The sequence below is a fragment of the Exophiala aquamarina genome (assembly GCF_000709125.1).
Source record: "Exophiala aquamarina CBS 119918 chromosome Unknown aczIA-supercont1.2, whole genome shotgun sequence".
Classification (NCBI taxonomy): domain Eukaryota; kingdom Fungi; phylum Ascomycota; class Eurotiomycetes; order Chaetothyriales; family Herpotrichiellaceae; genus Exophiala; species Exophiala aquamarina.
The window spans coordinates 4,007,542-4,030,787 of NW_013550586.1; the positions used below are offsets into that span (position 1 = coordinate 4,007,542).

Consider the following 23,246-nt stretch of genomic DNA (forward strand, 5'->3'; position numbering starts at 1 on the left):
CCCGACCTTTCCTGTGGTTCATACACCTTTAGACTTGAGAGTCAATCTACGATGCACCACGGCATTCTCGATCGCCTATTCAAGGATGGACACCCCTCAATTTGGGGCTACACGGATGGAGAAGCCTTGGTAACTCTTGGCCGCCAACAAGATATCACCAAGCAGCCAAGACGTCTTTTCAGCGTGTCTCATCTCCAGCCAAATATTTCAACTAGGGCGGGAACGGCACATCCACCAAAACTTCAAGGGGAGAAGAACTTCAAATCTCGATTTGAGGCTGTGAGGCTTGCTGGCCTTTTCCATTCGTCACCACAGCATGAATCATCTTGTGCTTAAGGCTTTAACTCGATCGACGTCGTCCAGACAATGCAGCCTTCTAGGGAGAGTTCGTATTCAGCAGAGTCCCCCCATGTTGGAAGTTAGACGTCTCACACGGCCACCATAGTGACCATGATCAAAACTCCTGAGATCCTTCGTCCCATCCGATAATGTTATCAATCATCTTTTATTTGTACCGAATGCGACACTGCAGCACGAGATCAAAATCCATTCCAAGTGCAGAATGACATCAACCATAGGTTCAAGTAGGTGAACGCAACACCTTACTCTTTAGTGACGACGGTAACTCTGATTAGTTGAGGGACGATACAGACGGACAAAGCCTCCAAAATACTATGCACCACTTTCCACAACGTGGCCTGTGTTGACCTCAATTTTGGTCGCTCTGATTGCCTGTGTGACTGTGCTTGAAGTTGGGTTACGGACTGGGTTCTCGGTGGAAGAGCAGCATGAAAACCATGACCGCATGTTAAGACGACAGCTAGACAATTTTTCTTCCTCTAGCGCCATCCAGGCTACTATTGCCTCTTCAACAACCAAATCACCAGGTGTACCACCTGAGAGTCAGGTGCTCCCTTCAACGACATCCAGTACTACATCCCACAGTCTTCTATGGCAGAGTGACTAGGTGAGAAGCTGGCCAGTCCCTCAAACCACCTCCTCGAGGGAGACATTAACCATAACCACAACGACGACGACAGCCTCAATAACTCCATATATCCCTCCCTCAACCAGAACATCAGGTACCCCATCATCGACGTTGGCAGAGGACAGTTTGACACGCTCCGCGCTGTTTGCTCCTGAACCTGATAACAACGCCAATCCTAACACTGCTGCAAGGCCATCGCCCTCTGATCCCAGCGAGGTGAGCTCCGGCCTAATCGCTTCCCCCACTAGGTCGATAATTCAGGACACCTCAACCTCAGGTTCGTCGGCCGGCCCTCAATCTGTTGTACCGACGACTCAATCTGTAGTCGGTTCAAACGGTGAAATCGTTTCCTTCGTGGCTACCTTTACCCCAACTTTTCCAGTCTCAATAATTCTTACAGAACCCGGTTCAATCGATCCAACACCTACGATCACCCCCGATGCGCAGCAAACAGATGAAGTGGACCTGGGCTTGACAATCACGGGACTCCAATATTTCCGAGCCATGTATCTACCCACCGTTGTAGCAGTCTTATTGAAGCTTGCATGGAGCATAGTCTTCGCGTCTACGAAGATGATGGAACCATTCTATCTGCTCTCGAGGGACGGAGGCGCTTCAGCCAAACATTCTCTTATCGCGGACTATCTCACTTCAACGCTTTCTCTTGATGGAATACGCAACCTGTTTGCTGGTCACCCCGTTGTCATTTTGGCTAGCTCAGCTTACATCTGCATCAGCATTCTTCCTGCATTGGCTACGCAGTCTACAACAATCAGGGCAGTTGGAGTTTGCTACTATGCAACAGGCCAGTCCCCTTGCCAGCCAAGGTGGGAGTTGAACATTACCTATGCGAGAGTGCTGCAATGGATATTGTCCTTCACAGTACTAATAATTCTTGGGATGATGATCCTATCCGCACGCCGACAGAGTGGAGTTTTCTCGAACCCATCATCTATTGCATCCATGGCCGCTCTACTCGGCAACGACGAGTTTATCGCCGAGATTCGGAAAATACCTCAAAATGCTAGTCAGTCATCCAGCCAAAGCTACCTTGATCCTTTTACATTCAAGCTAGCAGGATATGCAACGGTGGCTGGTCATCGCCGCTACGGGATTATTAAGATCCAGGACCCATCGCATCGTCCGAAACTTGATACGTCTGACCAACACCAATGCCCTGCGCGCTCAAACACGTCTCCACATGAAGATTTTGCATCTAAGACGCATGGTTCGATCTTCAGTCACTTTCTCATTGATGTGATCTTCCTGCTAGCAATACTCGGGCTCCTCTCTACTACTGTGGCTTACTATCTGGTTCACGAAGACAATGGGTTTAACAACTTCTTCAATTATCACCCATTGCGTACGTTCGTGCTTACGCTGACGGCCAGCATAATCGACGGCCGCTGGAAGCAACTGGAGCGCGAGGTTCGACTCATGACGCCCTACCGTCACTTATTCCGCGGTTACGCCGAACCTGACACTACGATCCTAGTGACACAGAATGCTACAGCTATCACCAGCTTCTTCTCAGCGCTGTGGCACGGGAATTTCTTCCACGCTTTAGTGGCCGGCGTTGCAGCGTTGTCCGACGTCCTCATCATAGTGATCGGCAGCGTACCACATTCATCCGCTCAGTTTGAAATGGACTACGTGGTCTGCATCTACGCAAGCTGGGTTATCTTGGCCGTAATGGCGGTAGTGATGCTGGTGCTTTTCAGGTGGCGAGCGCTGAACGAAAAAATGACAATCCCGACCGATCCGAACACCCTGCTCGCGCTCTGCCAATTGTTGTGCAATAGGGACAACGGGTTGCGTGAAGAGATGGCGGGGCTTGAGACCATGGAGAGCAGTGTGAGAGATGAGATAACCCGGTCGAACCACACGCGCTACTGGGCTGGTTGGATGACGGAGCCGGATTCGTCACGAAGATGGATTGTTGAGAAAGAGAAGTCGTCCAAGATGTTGACGGGTGGACTATGACCACCGAGTTTTCTGTAGTCGTAGCAACATCAGTCTCGATCCAGTCAACGCAAGCTTAATTTCCGAGGGCGGCTTGCTGTGATGGACATAACCTTGTACCCTAACTTCCTAGGGAATCATACATGATCTCCTCCATAGCCTCGTAGGCAAGGGTGGATGCAGATCACGTGATGCCACGCACAGGGCGGCATCACTCTCATTTCGAAATGGGGTATTCCACGAGGCAATTTTGAACGCCTTGGCATCAAAAAGTTCAACTTTTTTTCCGAAACGAAAACACTATGCGACATCTTGACCTTCTCGTGAGGTCGATTTGATGTATTAATGATTCTCGGACTAGTAATCGATCTGACAAAATATCGGTGTCTTTCCTACAGGTAAGTCCTGCAAGGTGTATTGATTGGCTTCACTGGCAATTTTCCCCGTACTTTCTCTTGGACTTGACTTCTGGAGCAGCTGAGCATGTGCGCAGCAGAAGAACATCGGTTGAGTGATAAGAAGCCTGTGCACACGATTCTACCCTCCAATGCTGCTTTTTTTAACACACCTGACAAACGCGGTCATTTTGCGAAGTGCCAATTCCAGCTTTTCTACCCTCATGCAGGGTTTGGTCAGAGGCTGACTGTCAGTCTTCCGCAGCTCCCTGGACATTCTCCGCTGTAAAAGATGGGCGAACGACTTCGCATCCTCGTAATCGGCTCCGGAGGTCGAGAGCACGCACTAGCATGGAAACTAGCTCGATCGCCTTCAGTCGATGTTGTCCATATCGCACCAGGCAATGGCGGGACCGAATCCGAAAATATTATCAATGTTAAGATCCCGGTTGATGATTTCACCGAATTGGTTGCCCATGCGAAGAAGCACGGCTTAAACTTGGTAGTCGTCGGGCCCGAGGCACCATTAGTAGCTGGTGTTGAGGGCTTCTTTCGTGCGGCTGGTATCCGCTGCTTTGGTCCGAGCAAAGCTGCCGCTCAGATGGAAGGCTCAAAAGCTTTCTCAAAGGACTTCATGCAACGTCACGGAATCCCTACAGCTGCCTTCCGCAACTTCGACAACTACGAATCTGCACGCCAGTATCTTGATTCCGTGGATCACGATGTTGTGATCAAAGCCGACGGATTGGCGGCCGGTAAGGGAGTCATAATCCCCACCACTAAAGAAGAAGCACATGATGCTCTGAAACAGATCATGGTCGCAAAGGAATTCGGCTCTGCGGGTTCTCAGGTGGTAATCGAGGAATTTCTCGAGGGTGAGGAGTTGAGTGTCCTCACTTTTAGCGACGGTTATACCATCAGATCATTACCTCCTGCTCAGGATCATAAGCGCGCTTTGGACGGAGACCAAGGCCCAAACACCGGGGGCATGGGGTGTTATGCTCCTACTAGAGTTGCGTCCAAGGAGCTGATCGCCCAGGTTGATCGGGACATCGTCCAACCAACAATCGACTGCATGCGAAGGGAAGGCATGCCATTTGTTGGCATGTTGTTTACTGGGTTGATGATTACTAAGAATGGGCCAAAAGTACTGGAGTATAATGTTCGAGGAGGAGATCCGGAGACCCAAACGCTACTGCCTCTGTTGAGCGATGATACTGATCTTGCAAAAGTAATGCTTGCCTGTACTGAACATTGGCTTGATGGTGTCGACCTGAAAATCGAATCCAAGTTTGCCGCAACCGTGGTAGCTTCTGCGCAAGGGTACCCTGGCTCCTATGCCAAAAATCGACCAATTGCGCTACAGAAGACACCCGCAGACACATTTGTCTTCCACGCTGGCACGGGGAAAGATGGAAAGGCGATACTCTCAACTGGTGGGAGAGTTATTGCTTCAACCTCCACGGCAGAGACCTTGGAAGATGCAGTGGCGAAAGCCTACAAAGGCATGGACACGATCAAGTTTGAAGGTATGCATTTCAGGAAGGATATTGGCCATCGGGCGTTCAAGAGAAAGGAGGAAGAGAAAGGCCCAGAAGAAGCCGCCATGACCTATGCATCAGCTGGTGTCTCAATCGACGCGGGTAACAACCTTGTGTCCAGGATCAAAAAGTTTGTCAAATCAACTTCACGCCCCGGAGCCGACGCCATAATTGGAGGTTTCGGTGGAGGCTTCGATCTGGTCCAGGCAGGTTACCATGAGAAGTCTCCGATGTTGGTTGGAGCCATTGACGGTGTTGGTACAAAGCTGAAGATAGCACATGCCATGAATGTCCATGACACGGTAGGCATTGATTTGGTGGCCATGAACGTCAATGATCTCGTTGTGCAAGGTGCAGAGCCACTCATGTTCCTGGACTGCTACACCTGCAGTATCCTGGACGTTGACATCGCCAGCGACTTCATCCGTGGCGTTTGCGAGGGTTGCAAGATTGCAAACTGCACTCTTGTTGGAGGTGAAACTGCTGAGATGCCCGGACTTTTGGCAGGTACCGAGTACGATGCGGTAGGTGCGGCCATTGGTGCTCTTGACCTACCTGCGGGGAAGCGGCTGCTGCCGGATCTCAGGAGCATGGTTGAGGGCGATGTGCTCTTGGGTCTTGCTTCCAGCGGTATTCATTCTAACGGTTTCTCTTTGGTCCGGAGGATCGTGGAGAAAGCGCGTCTCAGTTTCTCGAGTTCTGCACCATGGACCTCAGGGACCACGGTAGGCCGGTCTTTATTGACTCCTACTCGGATCTATGTTGTTTCACTACTTGAAGTGGTAAAAAAAGATCTTGTCAAGGGCATGGCACATATCACCGGTGGTGGTCTCACAGAAAATGTCCCTCGCATGCTTCCCGATCATCTCACCGCTGAGATCGATGTCGCTACATGGACCCGACCCGACGTCTTCAGATGGTTGCAAAAGACGGGCAATGTCAATAATCAAGAGATGAGCCGGACATTCAATAACGGAATTGGCATGGTCCTCGTCGTATCAGAACCATCATCTGGTCTGGTCAAAGATGCTCTAGAGGCGCAAGGCGAGTCGGTCTTTAAGCTCGGAAAGCTCGTCCCTAGAGACCAGGATGAAGGTGTCATCTTGAGAAACCTAGAATCGTGGAGTTCAACATAGCATCATTTCGGAGTTGTGGGTTGGCCCATAACAAATACACCACCTAAAAGCGTTTATCATTTTCTCGAAAACCAACAACCTATTTTGAGCGATATATACTGGGAATCACGAGTTCAAACGCCAGCTTGATGGGCGTTGCCTGTCCATGAGAGTCAATTATGCAGCACATTGTCATTGAGATTGATGCCACACAGTTTAAATGACGGAGATCCGTGGCGAGGTCGTCATTGTCAAAGGAACTCCAGATTTTGAACAGCTTAGAGTTGGTGTTCAGTAATTAACAACTCTCTAGTGCAGGCGGTTTGCGTTTGAGCACCCGCTTGGGAGTCGCCATATTGTATGAATGCCAGGTGCGAAGCAGCGAAAAGTCGCATTCGGCATAACGACGTAGTGCCAGCAACCTGTGGTGGACCGGACATTTATCACTTGGAGAAAGCTGGAAAATTTTGATCCAAGCTGCTGAACAAACCCGCAGTTGCTGTGGCTGAATCTGGACGGTGCGGTTAGTAGCCTGACTCGTTCGCCAGAGCCAAAGATTGCCCGCGCTCTGCAAGGGTCTTCAGCCTCGTCGAGAACTGACAAACTCTAGAGAGTGGGCGACATTACAGTGCTGCACTCATTCTTACATTGATCAAGTAACAAAATCCTGGCATTCAGTGTTTTGTAACATGGGTTTTCTCATACGATTCGCGGCCTCACATCAATCTCCTCTGACCGAATTTCAGAGTATCTGACTACCAACGTTGTCAGACCTCACCGTATTATAAATCCATTGCTCCCTGCACTACGAGCCCGCAAAACTCGCACAAACATTTATATCTCGTCCGTCGTGGCGTCCGTCACCAAAGAGGTCGGCTCGCATTGGGGATTGCAGGGCACTTCGGCTATCAGCAAGGCCGCAGGTAACATGATAGCCGTCCAGTTCCACAATGAGCTTCATCAAGAAGGATTCACCATAGTCGCCATGCACCCCGGATGAGTCGCCACCGATATGGGAAATCTAGCCAGCCCTGACGCAAGGCCTCCGAGAGACTCTGTTGAGAAGATCATGTGCATTGTCGATGACTTGAGATTGGAGGATAGTGCCAAGTTCTATGACATCGATGGTAATACGTTCCCGTACTGAAGTCGTGACACTGAGTTCGATTGAGCCTCCCGAAGCTTCCTCGTAGTGCTCGAGAGTCCGTATGGGGGGAAGGTCGAGATTCGAAAATACAAGTCCCGCTGCCGTAGTCCCTCCTTTAGCTATACTGCCTTACCTGTCGATATGACCAGAATCTCTCTTATTGGCTAGAAATCGTCTAAATTGTTCACCTTTTCTGCCGAAAGCCTCACTGATCCGTAAGCAACACCGCTTGTTAACTTGTAGTGTTGTGGATGCAAAGGTCTGTCGTTAGGTTGGTTGAGGTGAGTCCGCGTTGCTTGCATTAACACCTCATCCATTCATACGAACCCCCAAGAATAAATAATCTTAGGCTACTAACTGTGACAGCTATTCCAGGCTGCAGATCATGCTCGGGTAGCGCTGGGTCCTCATCAATGTCGCCCCAAAGTCCCATCCCTCTTTACCGGCAGACTCAAGATTGCAGTTCACAAGCCCTTCATGTTGTCTGATGGCATTTTCTAGGACTGGAGAGGTACCCGATGCCACCGCAATCTGGCCGTCACGACCTCAGGCAATTGTCCAACGGCAGAACCTCTACTTGCTTCTAAAGTCGTGGGTGTATAACGCGCTGTAGAGACCACGATCATCATGAACAAGACCCTTCTAAGCGAAGGCAAAAGCTGTCCCGATTGGGGCATCGAGCCTCTTACATAAGGCCGGATTAGTGCTAGCGAGCCCAGTTGTGAACGGATAGATTTGATATCGTACCTCGAAAGAAATGCCTCTTTCTGCGTGCGGACGTCGCTTACATCATCTATGCGCTCATGGACCATGAGACTCAGTCGATTAATGTCTTGTTGACATCGAATTTGCATATAAGAAGTAGGAATTGCTAGTTTATATACATGAGGAAGTCGTGAGAAAAATATCAGAACAAGTATAGGGACGTTCAACTCTATTAGGGAGACTTTAAGGTTGAACAGCCAGCTGAGAAATTCTGCAGATATATATTTCATGCATTCAATTTTGCTCACAATTAGTACAACCAAGTCACAGGGCCTTCACCCTGTGAAATCATCTTCCTTGGTCTAGTGGTCATGATTTCCGCTTGTCAAGCCTAGCTAACAAGCGCGGGAGACCGGGGTTCGATTCCCCGAGGGAGAGTTCCCCAACTCATCAACTTTTTGGGTTTTTCAACTTTGCTTATGATGATTCCGCGTAGTTGGTCGTCCTCAACAATCGTTGTTCTTTGTTTTATTTTTCTCCCTTTGGTTTGGGCGTTTGTGAGACCATCGACATACGAACCAGGCGAACGTCATAATCGGTTTTTCAGAGGTAAATCCATGATCGTTGAATCCCCAGATGGCGCCTACGACCGTGCTTCCAACGGCCTGGCACATTGATAAGAGACTCGCTTACTGCTCATCCTCCCGGTACTCCCTCTTTGGTAAAACTCTCCTTGCCTCTAAGGATCAGATGAGCTCGCCGGTTGATGCTGACGAATATGTCTCTGAAAATAATTGAAAATATGCCAATCTCCCTATGCCTTCGTCGCCTCCATTGCAGTACCGTACTTCCCGCCGCAGACCAACGGATCAGCACCGTGCTCGAGCAGAAGCCTCACAGCTTCGAGCTCACCATGGTTTGCTGCACTTTGGAGTGCTGTTTCATACTTGCCTCCCTCGCATATACGTCTGAGCCTCGTTCAATTAGTAATCGGACGCAGGGCAGACGATGGACATCTCCCCGTGGGTTGCAAGCAGCCTGGAGTACATGCCCATGTTTTCCCTTAAGATTGACATGGAAACATTCATCCAGAAAGAGCTTGATAAGTTCCAGCTCCCAGCCTCGACAAGCAGCATGTGCTGCACTGCCGTACGGGCCGATGAGATTTGGATTCGCTCCAAAATCGAGCAGTTTGTAAGTCCATTTCTTGTTGGCAGCCCGTGCTGTTGATATTAGTGCAGTCCTGAGCTTTGGGTCATGAGTGTTGACGTCTGCTCCGGCTTCAACCAGAGTATCAATGGGTCTGACAGGGCCGTTGAAGGCGGCTGCTTGTAAGGTCGTGACATAAACTTCACAGGAGGCTGCGTTTACATCGGCGCTGATGCTTAGGAATTACTTCACACCTGGTGTTGCTAGATGCGATCTGCAGATGTGTGAGTTTCCCAAAGCCGCTCGGATTGCATTCTTCCAACGACGGTTAGCAGACTGTTCACAAAGGAAATCGTAACTCCTGATACCTACCCGTGTTTATCTCCTTGTGCATTGACGTCAACTCCACGAGAGACGAGCAGTTTACAAACTTCTAAATGCCCCCATATTGCTGCCTTCTGCAGAGCGAGCCCCGGAACGCCTTGCTCGACCTGAATTTCTGCTCCAACATCAATGAGGAGGTTGATTAACTTCATATCGCCTTCCTGGCAAGCCATACGGAACGGGTAACTACTATCGATGTTGACATCTGCACTACAATCTAGTAACTTACAAATCCTTGGCTCATTCTTCTGGTCTACCGTGGCAGCAAGCAGGAATCGAAAATCGTTTGTGCGGACGTTTAGGTCGTCATCCGATTCAACAGCAACGTCGCTCTTACGTCCAATCCGTTAAAGACGGCGTGCCGAAGGACAGATCCGAAAATTCCCACTTGATTATTAGGCTCGGCGCCTAGGTCGAGTAGCAATATTCTTTGGTATGGAATCGTACGAGCACAGCCAGGAAGCAACAAGTTGCACAGAGAAGCTCGAGTAGAAAGGAAGGTCTGATATCTTGTTGTACAAAGTCCATGTTGTCCAATTTAATGTTCAATTTCGAATAAGTCGACAAGGTGGAGATATCACAACATTTTCTTCAGGGATGCGAACAGCCACTCTGTTTACAAGAAACAGTGTCAGGTAGCATCAGACCAGACATGAAAGTCCAGACCTACCATAGTGGTATAGATTCAACCCATGTTTGAAAAGAGTCGTATTCGCGAGAACGGAAGTTCGCCAGGAGTCTGTTGATGAGGCACCAGGAAACGGACACAGGGCCCCGACTTACAACATTTGAAAGCGGCATGGGTTACTTTCCACGAGATCAAGGATCAATATTATTCCGTTCCTTGAACCTGCCAAGAATTCCGGTGCGCAAGGAAAATGTTTTTGGTTGGCAGGTGTTCTGCGTCTCTAATTGGCTCATCAGCCACTTTCTCACCGTTGAGTCAAACTTGAGAGATTTCTGTGACGATGAAAGTTCCATCGGACTACTACTAACTAGGCGACAGGGCGAAACACATTGGAATAGATTTGATTTTTGGAAAATAGACTATTTCCAAGACCTTTTTCTTGAGTATAATTAAAGTCACTAGAAAGGGTAGCTGGGTGGGTTTGGATATTTCCTCTTTCTCATCGTTCGACCAGATACCTAACTTAACTGCGTTGGCGTCTCCCCTGTCGTGCCACTTCTAAGCCCTTCTGGGGCAGAATACCACCTAATGCATATCATAAGTCAGTCCCTGTGTGGTTTCAAGCATTCTCTACTCTGTGCACTGACATCCATCAGAGGTACCATGCTCGTCCGCCAACATCGGTAAGTCATGACATCCCGAGCTCTTACAGCACATCTGTGCTTACGCCATATCTCCTCATTTCAGGGCCTGGCTTCGATGTGATCGGACTAGCATTGTCGATGTACCTCGAGCTACGAGTCAGCATTGACCGGACCGCGCAAATAACCCCCGACAAGCCCCTCAACTGCACGGTAAGCTATTCGGGCGTTGGGGCTGAGGACATCGACCTGAACCCAGAAAACAACCTGTTGACCCGAACGGCACTGTATGTCCTACGCTGCCACAACCAGCATGATTTCCCGACACAGACCTCCGTGCACATTCACAACCCCATCCCACTTGGCCGAGGGCTGGGCTCTTCTGGAGCCGCCGTCGTGGCAGGCGTACTCTTGGGAAACATCGTCGGCGACCTCAAGCTCTCTAAGCCCAGACTCCTCGACTTCTGCCTGATGGTCGAGCGACATCCGGATAACGTCGCCGCAGCACTGTATGGGGGATTTGTAGGTACCTACCTCAACGAGCTCGACCCCGAGGACATGGCGCGCAAGGAGGTTCCACTATCAGAAGTCCTTCCACAGCCTGCCGGCGGCGTTGACACGGGGTTGACACCACCCATCCCGCCCGAGAATATAGGCCATTATCGTCGATTTAACTGGGCAAAGGAGATTAAGGCGGTAGCCATCATCCCGAATTTCGAAGTCAGTACAGCCAAAGCGAGAGAAGTACTGCCCAAGTCCTACTCAAGGCAAGACATGGTAAGTGGACAACCTGAGCTCCCTCTGATTCTTGTTCCCCCATTCAACCGAAGAAAAGATTGCTGAACGATCGCGGTTTGATACTAGATCTTCAATCTCCAGCGCCTCGCACTTCTGACGACAGTCCTGTCCGACAGCCCTCCCGACCCAGATCTGATATACTCAGCAATGCAAGATAAAATCCACCAGCCTTATCGAAAGACACTGATCCCCGCGCTGCCCGCCATACTGTCCTCGATGTCGCCCAAGACGCACAAAGGCCTGTTAGGAATCTGTCTTTCTGGCGCGGGGCCGACAATCCTCGCGCTGGCGACTGAGAACTTCGAGGCCATCGCCAATGTCATCATGGCGAGGTTCAAGGAAGAAGGAATCACGTGTGAATGGTTGACTCTGGAACCCGCTGAGGATGGCGCTACAGTCCAAGAGGTATCCGGCGACGTTGCTAGCTACCTGAAGAGCAAAGAGTAAAGCGGTTGGTGTTAGCTAACGCAGCAATTTGTTCCCTGAGGCTGGGGGACCAGGGGTAAGGGCGATATTAAGAGTTGTCAAGAGATACGCAGCTGCGTAACGTTCAAGATTACTCTATTAGAGGCACATTCTGGACATAGAAGGGCATTCGAAAAGTGAGCTGCTAGCGTTGCATTCTAGATAATATGGGAATGTTGCTACTTCATTGAAACTGCTAATCTCGAATACATGCTCCAATGATTCTGAGCCCGCCTGAGTGTATCAGTTGCGGATCTCAGTTGTGCTAGTTCACCACGGCTTTTGAAACCTTGCACTGCGTTGCACACGCTTCTAATCTCACCTGATCATTTGTCTCATCATGATCTTGACTTCGTTCATTGCTGGTTCTAGAAAATTGCTGCGTCGGAGGGTGGATTTCAAGCATTCCAGAATGCTCGAGAGATGTTTAGAAGCACTTGCGGTGCACAATGGAAGGACCACTCTCGTCGTATTCCTGCTTGGAGATCCACATTTGCTGGAAGGTCGAGAGGGACGCCAAGATGGAGCCGCCAATCCAGACGGAGTACTTTCGCTCGGGAGGAGCAATGATCTTGACCTTCATGGAAGAGGGAGCAAGAGCAGTGATTTCCTTCTGCATACGGTCGGAAATACCTGGGTACATAGTGGTACCACCAGACTGATAAAGGATTAGTATCCATGCGCGACCAGTGGATAGGGTCAAACATACCATGACAATGTTGCCGTACAAGTCCTTTCGAACATCGACATCGCATTTCATGATGGAGTTGAAGGTAGTAACATGGATGCCACCGGATTCAAGACCAAGCACGCTGGGCTGGAAGAGGGCTTCTGGGGCGCGGAATCGCTCGTTACCGATGGCGATAACCTGACCGTCGGGAAGCTCGTAAGACTTCTCCAAGCTGGAGCTCTGGGCAGCAGTCTGGATCTCCTGTTCGAAGTCAAGAGCGACGTAGCAGAGCTTCTCCTTGATATCTCGGACGATTTCCCGTTCAGCGGTGGTGGAGAAGGGATAACCGCGCTCAGCCAAGATCTTCATCAAGTAGTCGGTCAAATCACGACCAGCCATGTCGACACGAGAAATGGCGTGAGGAAGCGAGAAACCTTCGTAGATAGGGACGACGTGGGTAACACCGTCGCCGGAGTCAAGAACGATACCAGTGGTACGACCAGAGGCATAGAGAGACAGAACGGCCTGGATGGAGACGTAGAATGCAGGTGCGTTGAAGGTCTCGAAGACGATCTGTGTCATCTTCTCTCTGTTTGACTTGGGATTGATAGGGGCCTCGGTCAGGAGGACTGGATGTTCTTCTGGTGCGACACGAAGTTCGTTGTAAAAAGTGTGATGCCAGATCTTTTCCATATCATCCCAGTTGGTGACCACACCGTGCTCGATGGGGTATCTGAGGGTCAAGATACCGCGCTTGGACTGGGCCTCATCACCGACGTATGAATCTTTTTGACCCATTCCAATCATGATACCATGGTGGCGAGGCCGACCGACAATGGATGCTTATCCCATGGTCAGTTTATGCCTGGGTGAGATCATATCATTCAATGCGGGGCAGGGTACTTACGGAAAACTGCTCGTGGCGCATCATCACCAGCAAAGCCAGCTTTGCACATACCAGAGCTGTCAGAAATATTGTCAGCATCACATCACTGAGATATGTGTATTTCCCGCGCTTCCGATAGACCCGCAGGCATCATCTGAGAATCCAAGGAGGATATTGAGGGGCGCAGGAACATTGGGGTTGAGGCTGTAGGAGGCGCTTACCCATTGTCAATGACGAGAGCGGCAACTTCTTCTATAGACGGCCAAACATGTTAGCGATACTCCGGGAGGCGGGATAAGGATGATAACAAGCAATTGAGCTTGCATTGAGGCCAGCTTACCTTCCATTGTGAGGTATTGAGTCGAGGGTTAAGAAGAGGGGTAGGACAGAGGTCTTAAGCAGTCGGGGTTGCAAGAGTGCACAAAGCAGGTCAGGTAGAAGACAACCTCCGAGACGACAAGCAAGGAGATTGGATAAAGGTGTGTGTAAATGAAGATGGAGACAAGAATCTGGGAGTGTTGCGGGAGAGTGAGATGGATTTGAACACAAGCAGGCGGTGGGAAAGGGCCAGTGGGAGACGGAAGCCCGCCAAGAGCTAGCTGATCGAGCTTAAGTAGGCGTCCGTTACTAGCAAGACTAGCAGGCCAAATTCATACACCGTCACAGGCCGCAGCTGGCAATGCAATGACTAACTTGCTAGTGACTAGAGTAGTCGAATGGAGATCCCCCCCGAAGTGACGTGTAGTACTAAGTAGAGATGTTGAGAGGTCCTGCCACAACAGAAGATGCACCAGCCCTTATTTCTATGTTCGAGGAGAGGGTCGCCTCCGAGGCTCCATCAGGCTCAAGTGGCGGTGGTATGTCTGCTAGGGCCACGCAATGCACTTTCCTCTGCTCAAGTTTCAAGACCGGCCTCGTCACTCACACTGTGGAACACCAGGCAACTACGATTCTATCATCTGGGGCCTGATCATCATCTGCCCAACCCTGAATCTTTCGGGCGAGCAAAGGCTACTGTTATGGGTCTTGAAGCCGGGGGTTGCTGACAATAATCATACGCGGAGCTTGCGGCCCATCCCTGTTATTTTTGGAACCCCGCGATGGCTATCTTTCAGCCGCCCTCAACCTTCAATGGACATGCATTTCTACTTGTACATTTGGACGGTGGCATTTGATCTCGGGGCCCGTTGTTTTGCGTGCCATGACGGTGGCATGGAATGTTGGGTCAACCAGCCCACTATATGGCCACAAATCTTAGTTTAGTGGGCTCAAGGCAGAGACCATTTTGATTGTGTATCAAAAAATCAGATACTAATTGATGTCCAGCCACAATAGCGGGGAACCTATCTCGGATTAACTTAATTCCGCAAAACCATTCAGCGCTGCCAATGTCCGCAATTCACCTCTTCGCCACGACATGCTACGGGGCAGAACTGAACTCGTGGGTTGAATCTCAAAGGCCTTGTGATTCAAAATATTAATTTGTGACTTATCCAAAGACCACCAACTGGCCGTACAAGTCAGCTTGTCTCAGAGCACTCAAGGTTGGATTATTCTCAGTAACTTGACAAAAGAGTCCTTTCTCGAAGAGTGTAGAATGTCGCAGTAGGTCCTAGAAGGTACACCTGAAGTCTCAAAGCCAAGACCCTCATCTCCAACATTAGCTCAATATCAAACTACTGCAAGAGCCGTCGTTCTCAAATACCAATGTAGCTGACAGGAACCGGTGATACCAGCAAACTCAACATTCTTACTTCAGCCTCAGAAGTAGACTTTGCCACACCTTTGCATCAGTACAAGCCTTTACCAAAATGACGGATCCAGGCCTAAACTCGCTGCTATCCTGGAGCATCGAGAATTCAGATGCAGGCCGGAACAACCCCGACCAGCCCATGCGAGAGCCCAAAGGACTTTCTGCCGATGCTCTTCGCGCATTGATGGGAGGACCGAGTGACGCCGACCTGATGCGACAAGCCATGACCGTGATTGTCTCAGGTGATCCAGAAGCAACGCACGATGCTAAAATGACCGCCTTCGACAATTTTGAGCAGCTGATTGAAAATCTCGACAACGCCAATAACATGGAACCACTGGGACTGTGGACGCCACTGATTGCTCAACTCGACAGTCCGGAGGCAGACTTTCGCCGCATGGCTGCCTGGTGCATAGGCACCGCAGTCCAGAACAACGAGAAATCTCAAGAGCGGTTCCTGGCCATCAACGGCGTCCAGAAGATAGCCAAGGTTGCTGTCGATGACCCAGACAATGCCGTACGAAGAAAGGCAGTCTATGCTCTCAGTTCGAGCATACGGAACTATCAGCCGGCGATGAATGAGGCGGTAAAACAACTACCCAAAAATATTGTTGGACCAGACCAAGTCTCGGCTGCCGACATGGATGTCATTGACGCGATTATGGCCAAGCTCAGGGAGGCGGAATGAGCGAGAACACCTCCTGTTTCAAGATAGGAAGTTGCCTATTTATTCTACCATTGGACTGCCAGGCTCCAAGAGACGAGCTCATGGAACGTGCAACCCACTGAGCAAGTGGCACATGACCCACTATCATGAGGTTGGTGGATGCCAGCCGTCCGCTAGTATCAGTAGCAGTACGCGAGCATGGGGGAATGCCGCGTCTCCCAGCTAGAATCAGACGGGCACAGGGAGGAGAGGTCGGCGTCGTGTGCACAGCTGCCTATTTACAAATCAAGAGGCAACAGCTACTTACACCAACTGTAGCGGACCAACTCGAGGATTCGAGGACTCGAGGACGTAAATCCGAGATAGTAGCCACGGGAAGAAGAACCGTGAGCAGTGTAAGCATCCAACCACGACAATTGCTATCATTTCCTGTCTTGCTTAATGCCGACAGTGTATAGTACCTTTGGTGCCATTTGCTTCCCCAAGTTCGCTTGCAACGCCTTGACAATGGTCGGCCAGTCCACATGCATCTTCTCTGTTCTTGTCCTTCCATTTTGCCACCAGCAGCCTCACTCTTACTCTCCCATTCATCTCCAGCTCCAGCCAGCCAGCTAGGCCAGGGGACTAAAAACCGCCAACCCAGATCACAGCTGCAAATTATAGGTATAATCATCCTCCATATTCTGGCTGACCCATAGCACAACACTGCTGAGCATAACCAATCCATTGCCCAGCACATTCGCAACGCCCATGTAAACCGTCTGCGCCGCGTAGTCCTTGAAGAGATACTTTAGGGCCATGACAGTAGCACTGCCCGCGAGGCCACCGGCCATGAGGGCGAAGCCGAGAAACAGAACGGTGCGGGCCTTCCAAGCGACTCCGTTCCCACTATAGGAGAAGCTATCGGCTGAAAGCCGCGATTTCTCGATGCTGTTGATCACCAGCATCCCCAGCGCCGAGCAGATGAACGGAATCCAGTCCACGAAGGTGATGTGCACGTCGGAGCCGTTGTATCGGGATTTCGAGAAGACGCTCGCGTCGATGAAGAAGAAGAAGCCTAGTGAGAACTATATGAGGGGTAGACGATCAGCACGATTGCAAATAGATTGACGGTTGGGGTTGGTGCAGTGGGTGGTACTCGTCGACATACCAATGCGCCTGCGAGGTAGACGCCTGCTGTCCTGGTGTTAGCGCTGTTAAGCCATGCTGGCTTTGGGAACCGGAAAAGGCGCTGAGAGGACATTGCGGAAGTTAAGCAATCTTGTATCGAATCAGGCTTGGTAAACTATTAATACTGGTCACAGGTAGGTCGAGAATGGTTGTTGAAATGAAATGCTGTTTGTGAGAGAGGGATAGGATGCCATGTGCCTTGGGAGTTGGAGCTGCGCAGTTTGGCAATTGAGTGTGGCTGGTGTCGCTCCCTTTGGCGGTTTCGGATTAATTCTTCCGGGGCACATTTGATGGCGGCCTAATCAGCCTGATGTCCTCGGTGCTACACGCTACAGCCTTGCTCTGGGTGCTATTATTGGGGCTATGCCTGGACTTCCAACGTACTCAATGAGCTCCTCACAAATAGTACGCCATGGACGAGCACAAGCATTGGATATAGAAAATAACTTCATCCTAATATCAAGCCATTCACTCGTCGATAGATCCGACCCAGGGGCCTCCCACGAGGCCTTTGCCTTTGTGTGGCAGGACTTTAGCGATGCCGGTCAGACTTGAGGGCGCTGTATCCTGATGGAAATCCAAATTGTGCTCCTATTATAAAACAAAATATGCCATGATCCACCCGGTTGTCATCCGCTCCATACCACGCCGGAAGAGCCAGCTCACGGTGCATACAATTAATATACAGCTCCCGCGCGAAAGATCAAAAGTCCTGTTCTTCCTTAAAGAATCGACTGAAGCTGATGATGGTACCATATATCAGCAGGCCTCCGACGATAGACATAGCCATGGCTTCGACTTGAATGAGTCCAGTATGGGCAAGAAGTACGGGCAGAGCTAAGAGAAATATGTTCAGTCTCCCATCTTCGTCGGCGTAATCAGGATCTTACCAATGCCCATAACAACCAAAAATCCGGTAACAAACCGGCCTAGATCGATCCATGCACTTGAGTTGCTCTCGATGAAGTCATCGGGATTTGCGCATCTGGATGCTATCCAGTTCGGTGCTGGTGCTAAGACATAGGTTGCGACCACAAGGAGGGTAAGGAAGTTGTGGAATAGCGCAGCGGAGAGGATGACAAGGAGGAAGCCAATGGCTAGGACCTAGCAAGGAGGTTAACACTGTGGCACTGTGTGCTCAAATTTCTTCGGCACTCCTTACAAAAGAGAGAGCAATGATGGTTTTCAATCCTGCGGCCATGCCTGCCTTATATTGAGGACGCAGGTACGAGCTTGAGGGACAGACTTGGAAGGGATATGAAGGTGGTGAAAGGATAATCTTAGAGGGCTAGAGCGCTTCTTGAATAGAAACAAAACAAGTAGCCTGAACAGTCGACTTGGTCAGAAGGAAAAGAATGAATTGGCTGTACAAGAGTCGCCGAATTGCGATGTGACGACGGATGAGGTGGTGTGGCTGGGGGAGACCACCATAGTTGGAGGCTTTTGGAGTCAAGCGCCACCCTCTCGGCCTATGTAAGCATGAGCTGTTAGCTGTAGCCTTCACTACTATAGGGAGCCTAACGCCCAAGCAGAACGTGACCTGAGAGTACCTAAGCAGGGCTGCTACGTCGGGACCTGCAGGTTCAGCAAGTCAGAGTAACTGCACTTGGACTGCGCGTCAACCTCATTGCCTGAATTCACCCAGATTGAACAAATACAAACCAGCTTGCAGCCCTTCAACATCACCACCACAACCCTTTGTCCTACCTCTTTTCTTCCCCTTCGGACCTCGCTCACATCTCTCTCACAAGATGTTTAGGAACAATTACGACAACGACTCAGTTACCTTGTAAGGCTTGTCCAAAGTACAATGCTCCATAACTTCCCGAACTGACAAACTTCAGTTCACCTCAGGGTCGAATATTTCAGGTGGAATATGCTCAAGAGGCCGTCAAGCAGGGCTCGGTAGTAGTTGGCGTCGTGAGCAAAAAGCACGTCGTCCTCACTGCTGTCAAGGTAAGCAAATCCCCGTCCTTGCAATTCACCAGATGGCTCATTTTCGCGATCAGAGAAATGCCGAAGAACTGTCATCCTACCAGAAGAAGATCGTCGGCGTGGACGACCATCTTGGAGTCGCACTAGCTGGTCTTGCCTCTGATGCCCGTGTATTGTCCAACTTCATGAAGCAACAGTCGCTCTCATCCAAAATGACCTACGGACGCCCCATCCCCGTCGAACGAATTGTCAATCAGATTGGCGACCGAGCGCAGACCAACACACAACATTACGGCAAGAGACCTTACGGGGTGGGACTACTGGTCGCCGGTGTCGATGAACTTGGCCCTCACCTGTTTGAGTTCTCACCTTCTGGCCTGACACAGGAAATGCTAGCCTGCGCCATTGGTGCTCGAAGTCAGATGGCCCGGACATACCTTGAGCGACACCTGGACAAGTTTGCAGATTGCGATCGGGAAGAGCTGATCAGACACGCTTTGCAAGCACTCAAGGAAAGCTTGGCGCAAGACAAGGAGTTGACGATCGACAACACAAGTTTAGCTATCATAGGACTCTCAGAGAAGAACGGCAAGAAGAAGCTGGAGAACTTCAAGCTGTATGATGGTCCGGATATTGGCCCGCTGCTGGATGCCAATGTTGAGACCTCGGCTGAACAATCTGGAGGGGATGCCATGGAGACAGACTCTTAGACAACTTGAGGTGACTGCATCCTGGGGCATGGCGTTTGGAGCGAAAGGGCTGGTACAGTGGAAAGTAAAGGAAGAAAGCAGGAAAAAAGGAGCATTTGCACCACCACCTGCGTCGATAGCTGTGGCCATTCACTATTTTTCTACGCCATTTATGGTTCTATCCGGTTCCAGTCCAGCTGATATCTCCCCTCGGCCACCTGATACTTGTGCAATGCCTCGATCACTTGATCTGTGCGCTTTACCTCTACCAAGATGTTGGCCTGGCCTGGACTGATGAATCCCTCTCTGACGCTGTTCTTGACCAAATCTAGCAGGCCGTCCCAATAACCATTGATGTTGACCACAATGATAGGGATCTTATGAATACCCAGCTGGTTCCACGTGACCATTTCCAAGACTTCTTCCATTGTGCCGTAACCTCCTGCCAACGCAACAAAGCCGGATCCTGGACCTCCAGCCTCGACGGAGTGGGCCATCAATCGTTTGCGAGTGTGCATATCTGGGACAATGGTCGTACCGCCGAATTCGGATTTGGGGACAATCCAGGCGTCGGGGTCTTCACTGCTATCGATCCTCTTCAATTCATCGTCGGACATGGTGCGCTCAGCTTCCTTTGCCGAGAATTGACTGGTTGCGCTCCGGCTCGTGACATCCTTTTCCGAGCGTATCAAAGCGCGTGGGATGATGCCTTGGACGGACTCAGGACCAGATAAAGAGACAATTGTCTTGGCGAGTTCTCCCATGACCCCCATGGTCCCTCCTCCATATACAAGCTTGTAATCCGCTTCGTGGAGAGCTCTGGCTAGGCTGCGTGCTGATTCCAGGTGTGCCGGGTTGCTCCCGGGCGACGAACCACAGCTAGCAAGGAGCATTTGTCAGTACGTTCTCGCTGCTAGATTGCTTAAATTTGATTTGGGCAGACCTACAATACACACACCACCGGTTGTTGCGTCCCCGCCATGGAGTTTTCCTGTGCGGCCGGCATCATCAATTGTCAAGCTGTATTGATCGTTCTTTCCAAGCTGGCAAAGAAATTAGGAACGAAAAGGGGGAGGAGAGGAGGGGAGAATCAAAAAGGGCAAAGAATTGAAAGTGGTCCTTCGAGACTTTGAGATCAAAGGCTACACTGTACAAGCTCAGGTAGGTTTCACGGTTGGGATTCAAATTTTGAGATGATGTTGAATCATGAATGGCATCCACCCAAAATTTGCGTGCCGAGATATGGATCTCGAGCAACGTGTCGACCAAACAATCGATGCATTGGTCTGTGACTCAACATGACGTTGCGCGGCCTCATAGGCGGGGAGAAGGGGAGAAGGGGAGAGAAGTCAAGGCGCTGGCCACGTGAGGAGGGATTGCTAGGTAGTAGTGGACTTGTGAGTGTGCAACGGGGATTGCCGGTGGGTTCAGTGAGAGGAAGAATGGGTCGTTGCAGGTCTGTACTCCGGACTCCGCGCCTTGTAGTGAGCAAGAGAAGCTCATAAGTGCAAGCTTGACACCATGGGATATACTAGAGTAAGTTGCTGTGCTCTTGAGCCTGATGGCCATGGTGCTCGGCAAGTTAGGAATGAAAATACAGGGCCGGACTCCGCACGTGTCCCGTTGCCAAAGTCATTGCTGGGAATAAATGATAGTTACCGAATACGTGGCAGAACGGCGAGTAATTATGAAGAGGTGAGCCTGAGCAGTGAGCACATGATAGGCGTGGCCAATCAATTATCACCACCCCAAGGCAGTAAAGGCAGGAAAGGTCGTAGCTGTCTCAGTAGGCACACCGGTCTGTCGAACAGACCCGTCCTTCTCCTCAGCGTGCTCGTACTGGGCCTGCCCTACGGAGTGCCTCGTATACCTCGTATCGTCCTTGTTAATTGCGCGCACTTGAACAGACTGCACTTGCCTGTTTCTGCCATACTTCTGGCCCCCAGTACGAGGCATGGAGGGCCAAAAGAACCAACCTTGGGGACCCGACATGGCTTTGCTTGGGTTACCGTCGCTTATTGACATGTATCGTAGTATTCTTTTTACAGGGAGGATCATTCCATCCCTGGTGGAAGACGCCAGGCGGGCTCTGACCCTCTGCCACAGGACTTCCCGCCATCGCATCATCAGGGCAGGTCCCTCGTCGGCATCTACTGTAATACTCGTTATTGGTATCTGTGCCGCTCTATCTCTCTCGCGCCGGGAAGATGACTCCTCTTCCTCCCACTATTATCTTCCGCAGCCTCTCCTACTCGTTTGTCACAGCCCGCGGGACTACTTTTCATTAAGCCTTGGAATCTGCCTACCCAACCGAGGACTGAGTGTAGCCTCAGAGTCACATGTGCTGGCACTCAACACGAGTCTTGGTCCAGGTAGACTCGTATTGAACCTTCTTTTGCGCCTCCAAGCTTGGGCCGTCTGAGGTTGACGAGATGAGGTGCTAGTCGGGCGCAGTCCCGCTGTTACCACTGGCCATTTGAGTTGCTTTCTATGTTCTCTCTTGTCCCGCTGCCGTCCCATTGGGTTTCCAGCGACTCCCACCTTTGGGTGATCCGTAGCCTACGAAAGTCGCAATATGCGCCGGCAACTAGTCGCCTGTCGGGCAAACGCCGTCCAGGAATGGCTTGGGACTTGGGGACCACCAACCCAAATATACCGTGTCATCTGTGCTCCAATAGCGTCCCATCGGCCCTCCAAGAAGCTGGAAAAAAAAGGCCAGAAAGGTACCCCGCTTCTTCCTGGATTCCCGTAGGGCTGTGGGAAGTCCGCAGTGTCAGCGTGGGCCAGGGCTGTCTGAATGCAGATACACCTCACCGACACTGGCTGCTTGACCACGGATGCTTCATCGCTAGCCCAGCTTGGGAGGTTGCAGCAGCTGCCAGCTGCCAGCTGCCATGCCTTTCCTCGGGTTCAGACAATGCTCAAGAACCGTCCATCCCGCCCACTCGTTCAGCCTCAGCCTCTTCTTTTCTTCTCCTGCCTTGCCCTGCTGCTGATGTAGTAGACTCCGTTGGCCGTCAGCTTGAGAAGACGCACATAGTCTCTGCTCTGCGCGCTCTGCGCTGCATCAGCCAGCTTCTTAGACCATGTCGGATTCCGAGACCAGCTCGCTGCCAGATGCAGTCACCACCGAAACCACAGTCCCCACCGAAACCACCGAAACCACCGAAACGACCACCCCTTCGACAACGACGACGACCACCACCTCAACGTCAACGACATCCACTCCTGCCAGCACAACCCCAAGTACAACCACAACCACTCCACCGACTACCACCTCTCCTACCGTCACCACAGAGTCAACTTCTACCACCACTCCTCGTAAGTTCTTGCCACTGGGCCCTCCCTGTCACTGTCCATTTCAGCCTTACAAGCAAACGCACTCCCCTCCCCTCAAATGCTGTGAATGATTGTCATAACTCGTGAGCTGTGGCAGCAACCACAAGTTCCACAAGCACTTCCACATCTACATCCACCTCTACTTCCACTAGCACTACTACTTCCTCCACCACCTCAAGTACAACGTCAGAAAGTACCTCATCAAGTAATCCACCCTTC

At 50.7% G+C, this 23,246-nt stretch overlaps 11 protein-coding genes across 11 annotated transcripts; 6 read left to right on the top strand and 5 right to left on the bottom strand.

The window, feature by feature from the left end:
* Positions 1-1,492: 1,492 nt before the first annotated feature.
* A1O9_03253 (uncharacterized protein) lies at positions 1,493-2,971 on the top strand (the record flags this gene model as incomplete). The annotated part of the gene is made up of 1 exon (XM_013408821.1): positions 1,493-2,971. One exon carries the CDS (start codon positions 1,493-1,495, stop codon positions 2,969-2,971), a length of 1,479 nt encoding a protein of 492 aa, XP_013264275.1.
* Positions 2,972-3,637: 666 nt separating this feature from the next.
* Positions 3,638-6,022, top strand: A1O9_03254 (bifunctional purine biosynthetic protein Ade1; the record flags this gene model as incomplete). Its single annotated transcript, XM_013408822.1, has 1 exon — positions 3,638-6,022. One exon carries the CDS (start codon positions 3,638-3,640, stop codon positions 6,020-6,022), a length of 2,385 nt encoding a protein of 794 aa, XP_013264276.1.
* Positions 6,023-6,752: 730 nt separating this feature from the next.
* Positions 6,753-7,001, top strand: A1O9_03255 (uncharacterized protein; the record flags this gene model as incomplete). Its single annotated transcript, XM_013408823.1, has 1 exon — positions 6,753-7,001. The coding sequence occupies one exon, from the start codon at positions 6,753-6,755 to the stop codon at positions 6,999-7,001; it is 249 nt and encodes an 82-aa protein (XP_013264277.1).
* A 1,746-nt stretch (positions 7,002-8,747) lies between these two features.
* Positions 8,748-9,559, bottom strand: A1O9_03257 (uncharacterized protein; the record flags this gene model as incomplete). Its single annotated transcript, XM_013408824.1, has 2 exons — positions 8,748-9,231; positions 9,375-9,559. The coding sequence occupies 2 exons, from the start codon at positions 9,557-9,559 to the stop codon at positions 8,748-8,750; spliced, it is 669 nt and encodes a 222-aa protein (XP_013264278.1).
* Positions 9,560-10,677: 1,118 nt separating this feature from the next.
* Positions 10,678-11,900, top strand: A1O9_03258 (homoserine kinase; the record flags this gene model as incomplete). The annotated part of the gene is made up of 3 exons (XM_013408825.1): positions 10,678-10,697; positions 10,727-11,432; positions 11,520-11,900. 3 exons carry the CDS (start codon positions 10,678-10,680, stop codon positions 11,898-11,900), a joined length of 1,107 nt encoding a protein of 368 aa, XP_013264279.1.
* A 445-nt stretch (positions 11,901-12,345) lies between these two features.
* Positions 12,346-13,395, bottom strand: A1O9_03259 (actin; the record flags this gene model as incomplete). The annotated part of the gene is made up of 2 exons (XM_013408826.1): positions 12,346-12,576; positions 12,628-13,395. The coding sequence occupies 2 exons, from the start codon at positions 13,393-13,395 to the stop codon at positions 12,346-12,348; spliced, it is 999 nt and encodes a 332-aa protein (XP_013264280.1).
* A 1,890-nt stretch (positions 13,396-15,285) lies between these two features.
* On the top strand, positions 15,286-15,915 carry A1O9_03260 (uncharacterized protein; the record flags this gene model as incomplete). The annotated part of the gene is made up of 1 exon (XM_013408827.1): positions 15,286-15,915. One exon carries the CDS (start codon positions 15,286-15,288, stop codon positions 15,913-15,915), a length of 630 nt encoding a protein of 209 aa, XP_013264281.1.
* A 623-nt stretch (positions 15,916-16,538) lies between these two features.
* A1O9_03261 (uncharacterized protein) lies at positions 16,539-17,137 on the bottom strand (the record flags this gene model as incomplete). The annotated part of the gene is made up of 2 exons (XM_013408828.1): positions 16,539-16,961; positions 17,045-17,137. The coding sequence occupies 2 exons, from the start codon at positions 17,135-17,137 to the stop codon at positions 16,539-16,541; spliced, it is 516 nt and encodes a 171-aa protein (XP_013264282.1).
* Positions 17,138-17,767: 630 nt separating this feature from the next.
* A1O9_03262 (uncharacterized protein) lies at positions 17,768-18,265 on the bottom strand (the record flags this gene model as incomplete). The annotated part of the gene is made up of 3 exons (XM_013408829.1): positions 17,768-17,901; positions 17,955-18,168; positions 18,227-18,265. The coding sequence occupies 3 exons, from the start codon at positions 18,263-18,265 to the stop codon at positions 17,768-17,770; spliced, it is 387 nt and encodes a 128-aa protein (XP_013264283.1).
* A 550-nt stretch (positions 18,266-18,815) lies between these two features.
* On the top strand, positions 18,816-19,709 carry A1O9_03263 (20S proteasome subunit alpha 6; the record flags this gene model as incomplete). Its single annotated transcript, XM_013408830.1, has 3 exons — positions 18,816-18,853; positions 18,909-19,020; positions 19,074-19,709. The coding sequence occupies 3 exons, from the start codon at positions 18,816-18,818 to the stop codon at positions 19,707-19,709; spliced, it is 786 nt and encodes a 261-aa protein (XP_013264284.1).
* A 149-nt stretch (positions 19,710-19,858) lies between these two features.
* Positions 19,859-20,670, bottom strand: A1O9_03264 (uncharacterized protein; the record flags this gene model as incomplete). Its single annotated transcript, XM_013408831.1, has 2 exons — positions 19,859-20,567; positions 20,636-20,670. The coding sequence occupies 2 exons, from the start codon at positions 20,668-20,670 to the stop codon at positions 19,859-19,861; spliced, it is 744 nt and encodes a 247-aa protein (XP_013264285.1).
* Positions 20,671-23,246: the final 2,576 nt, after the last annotated feature.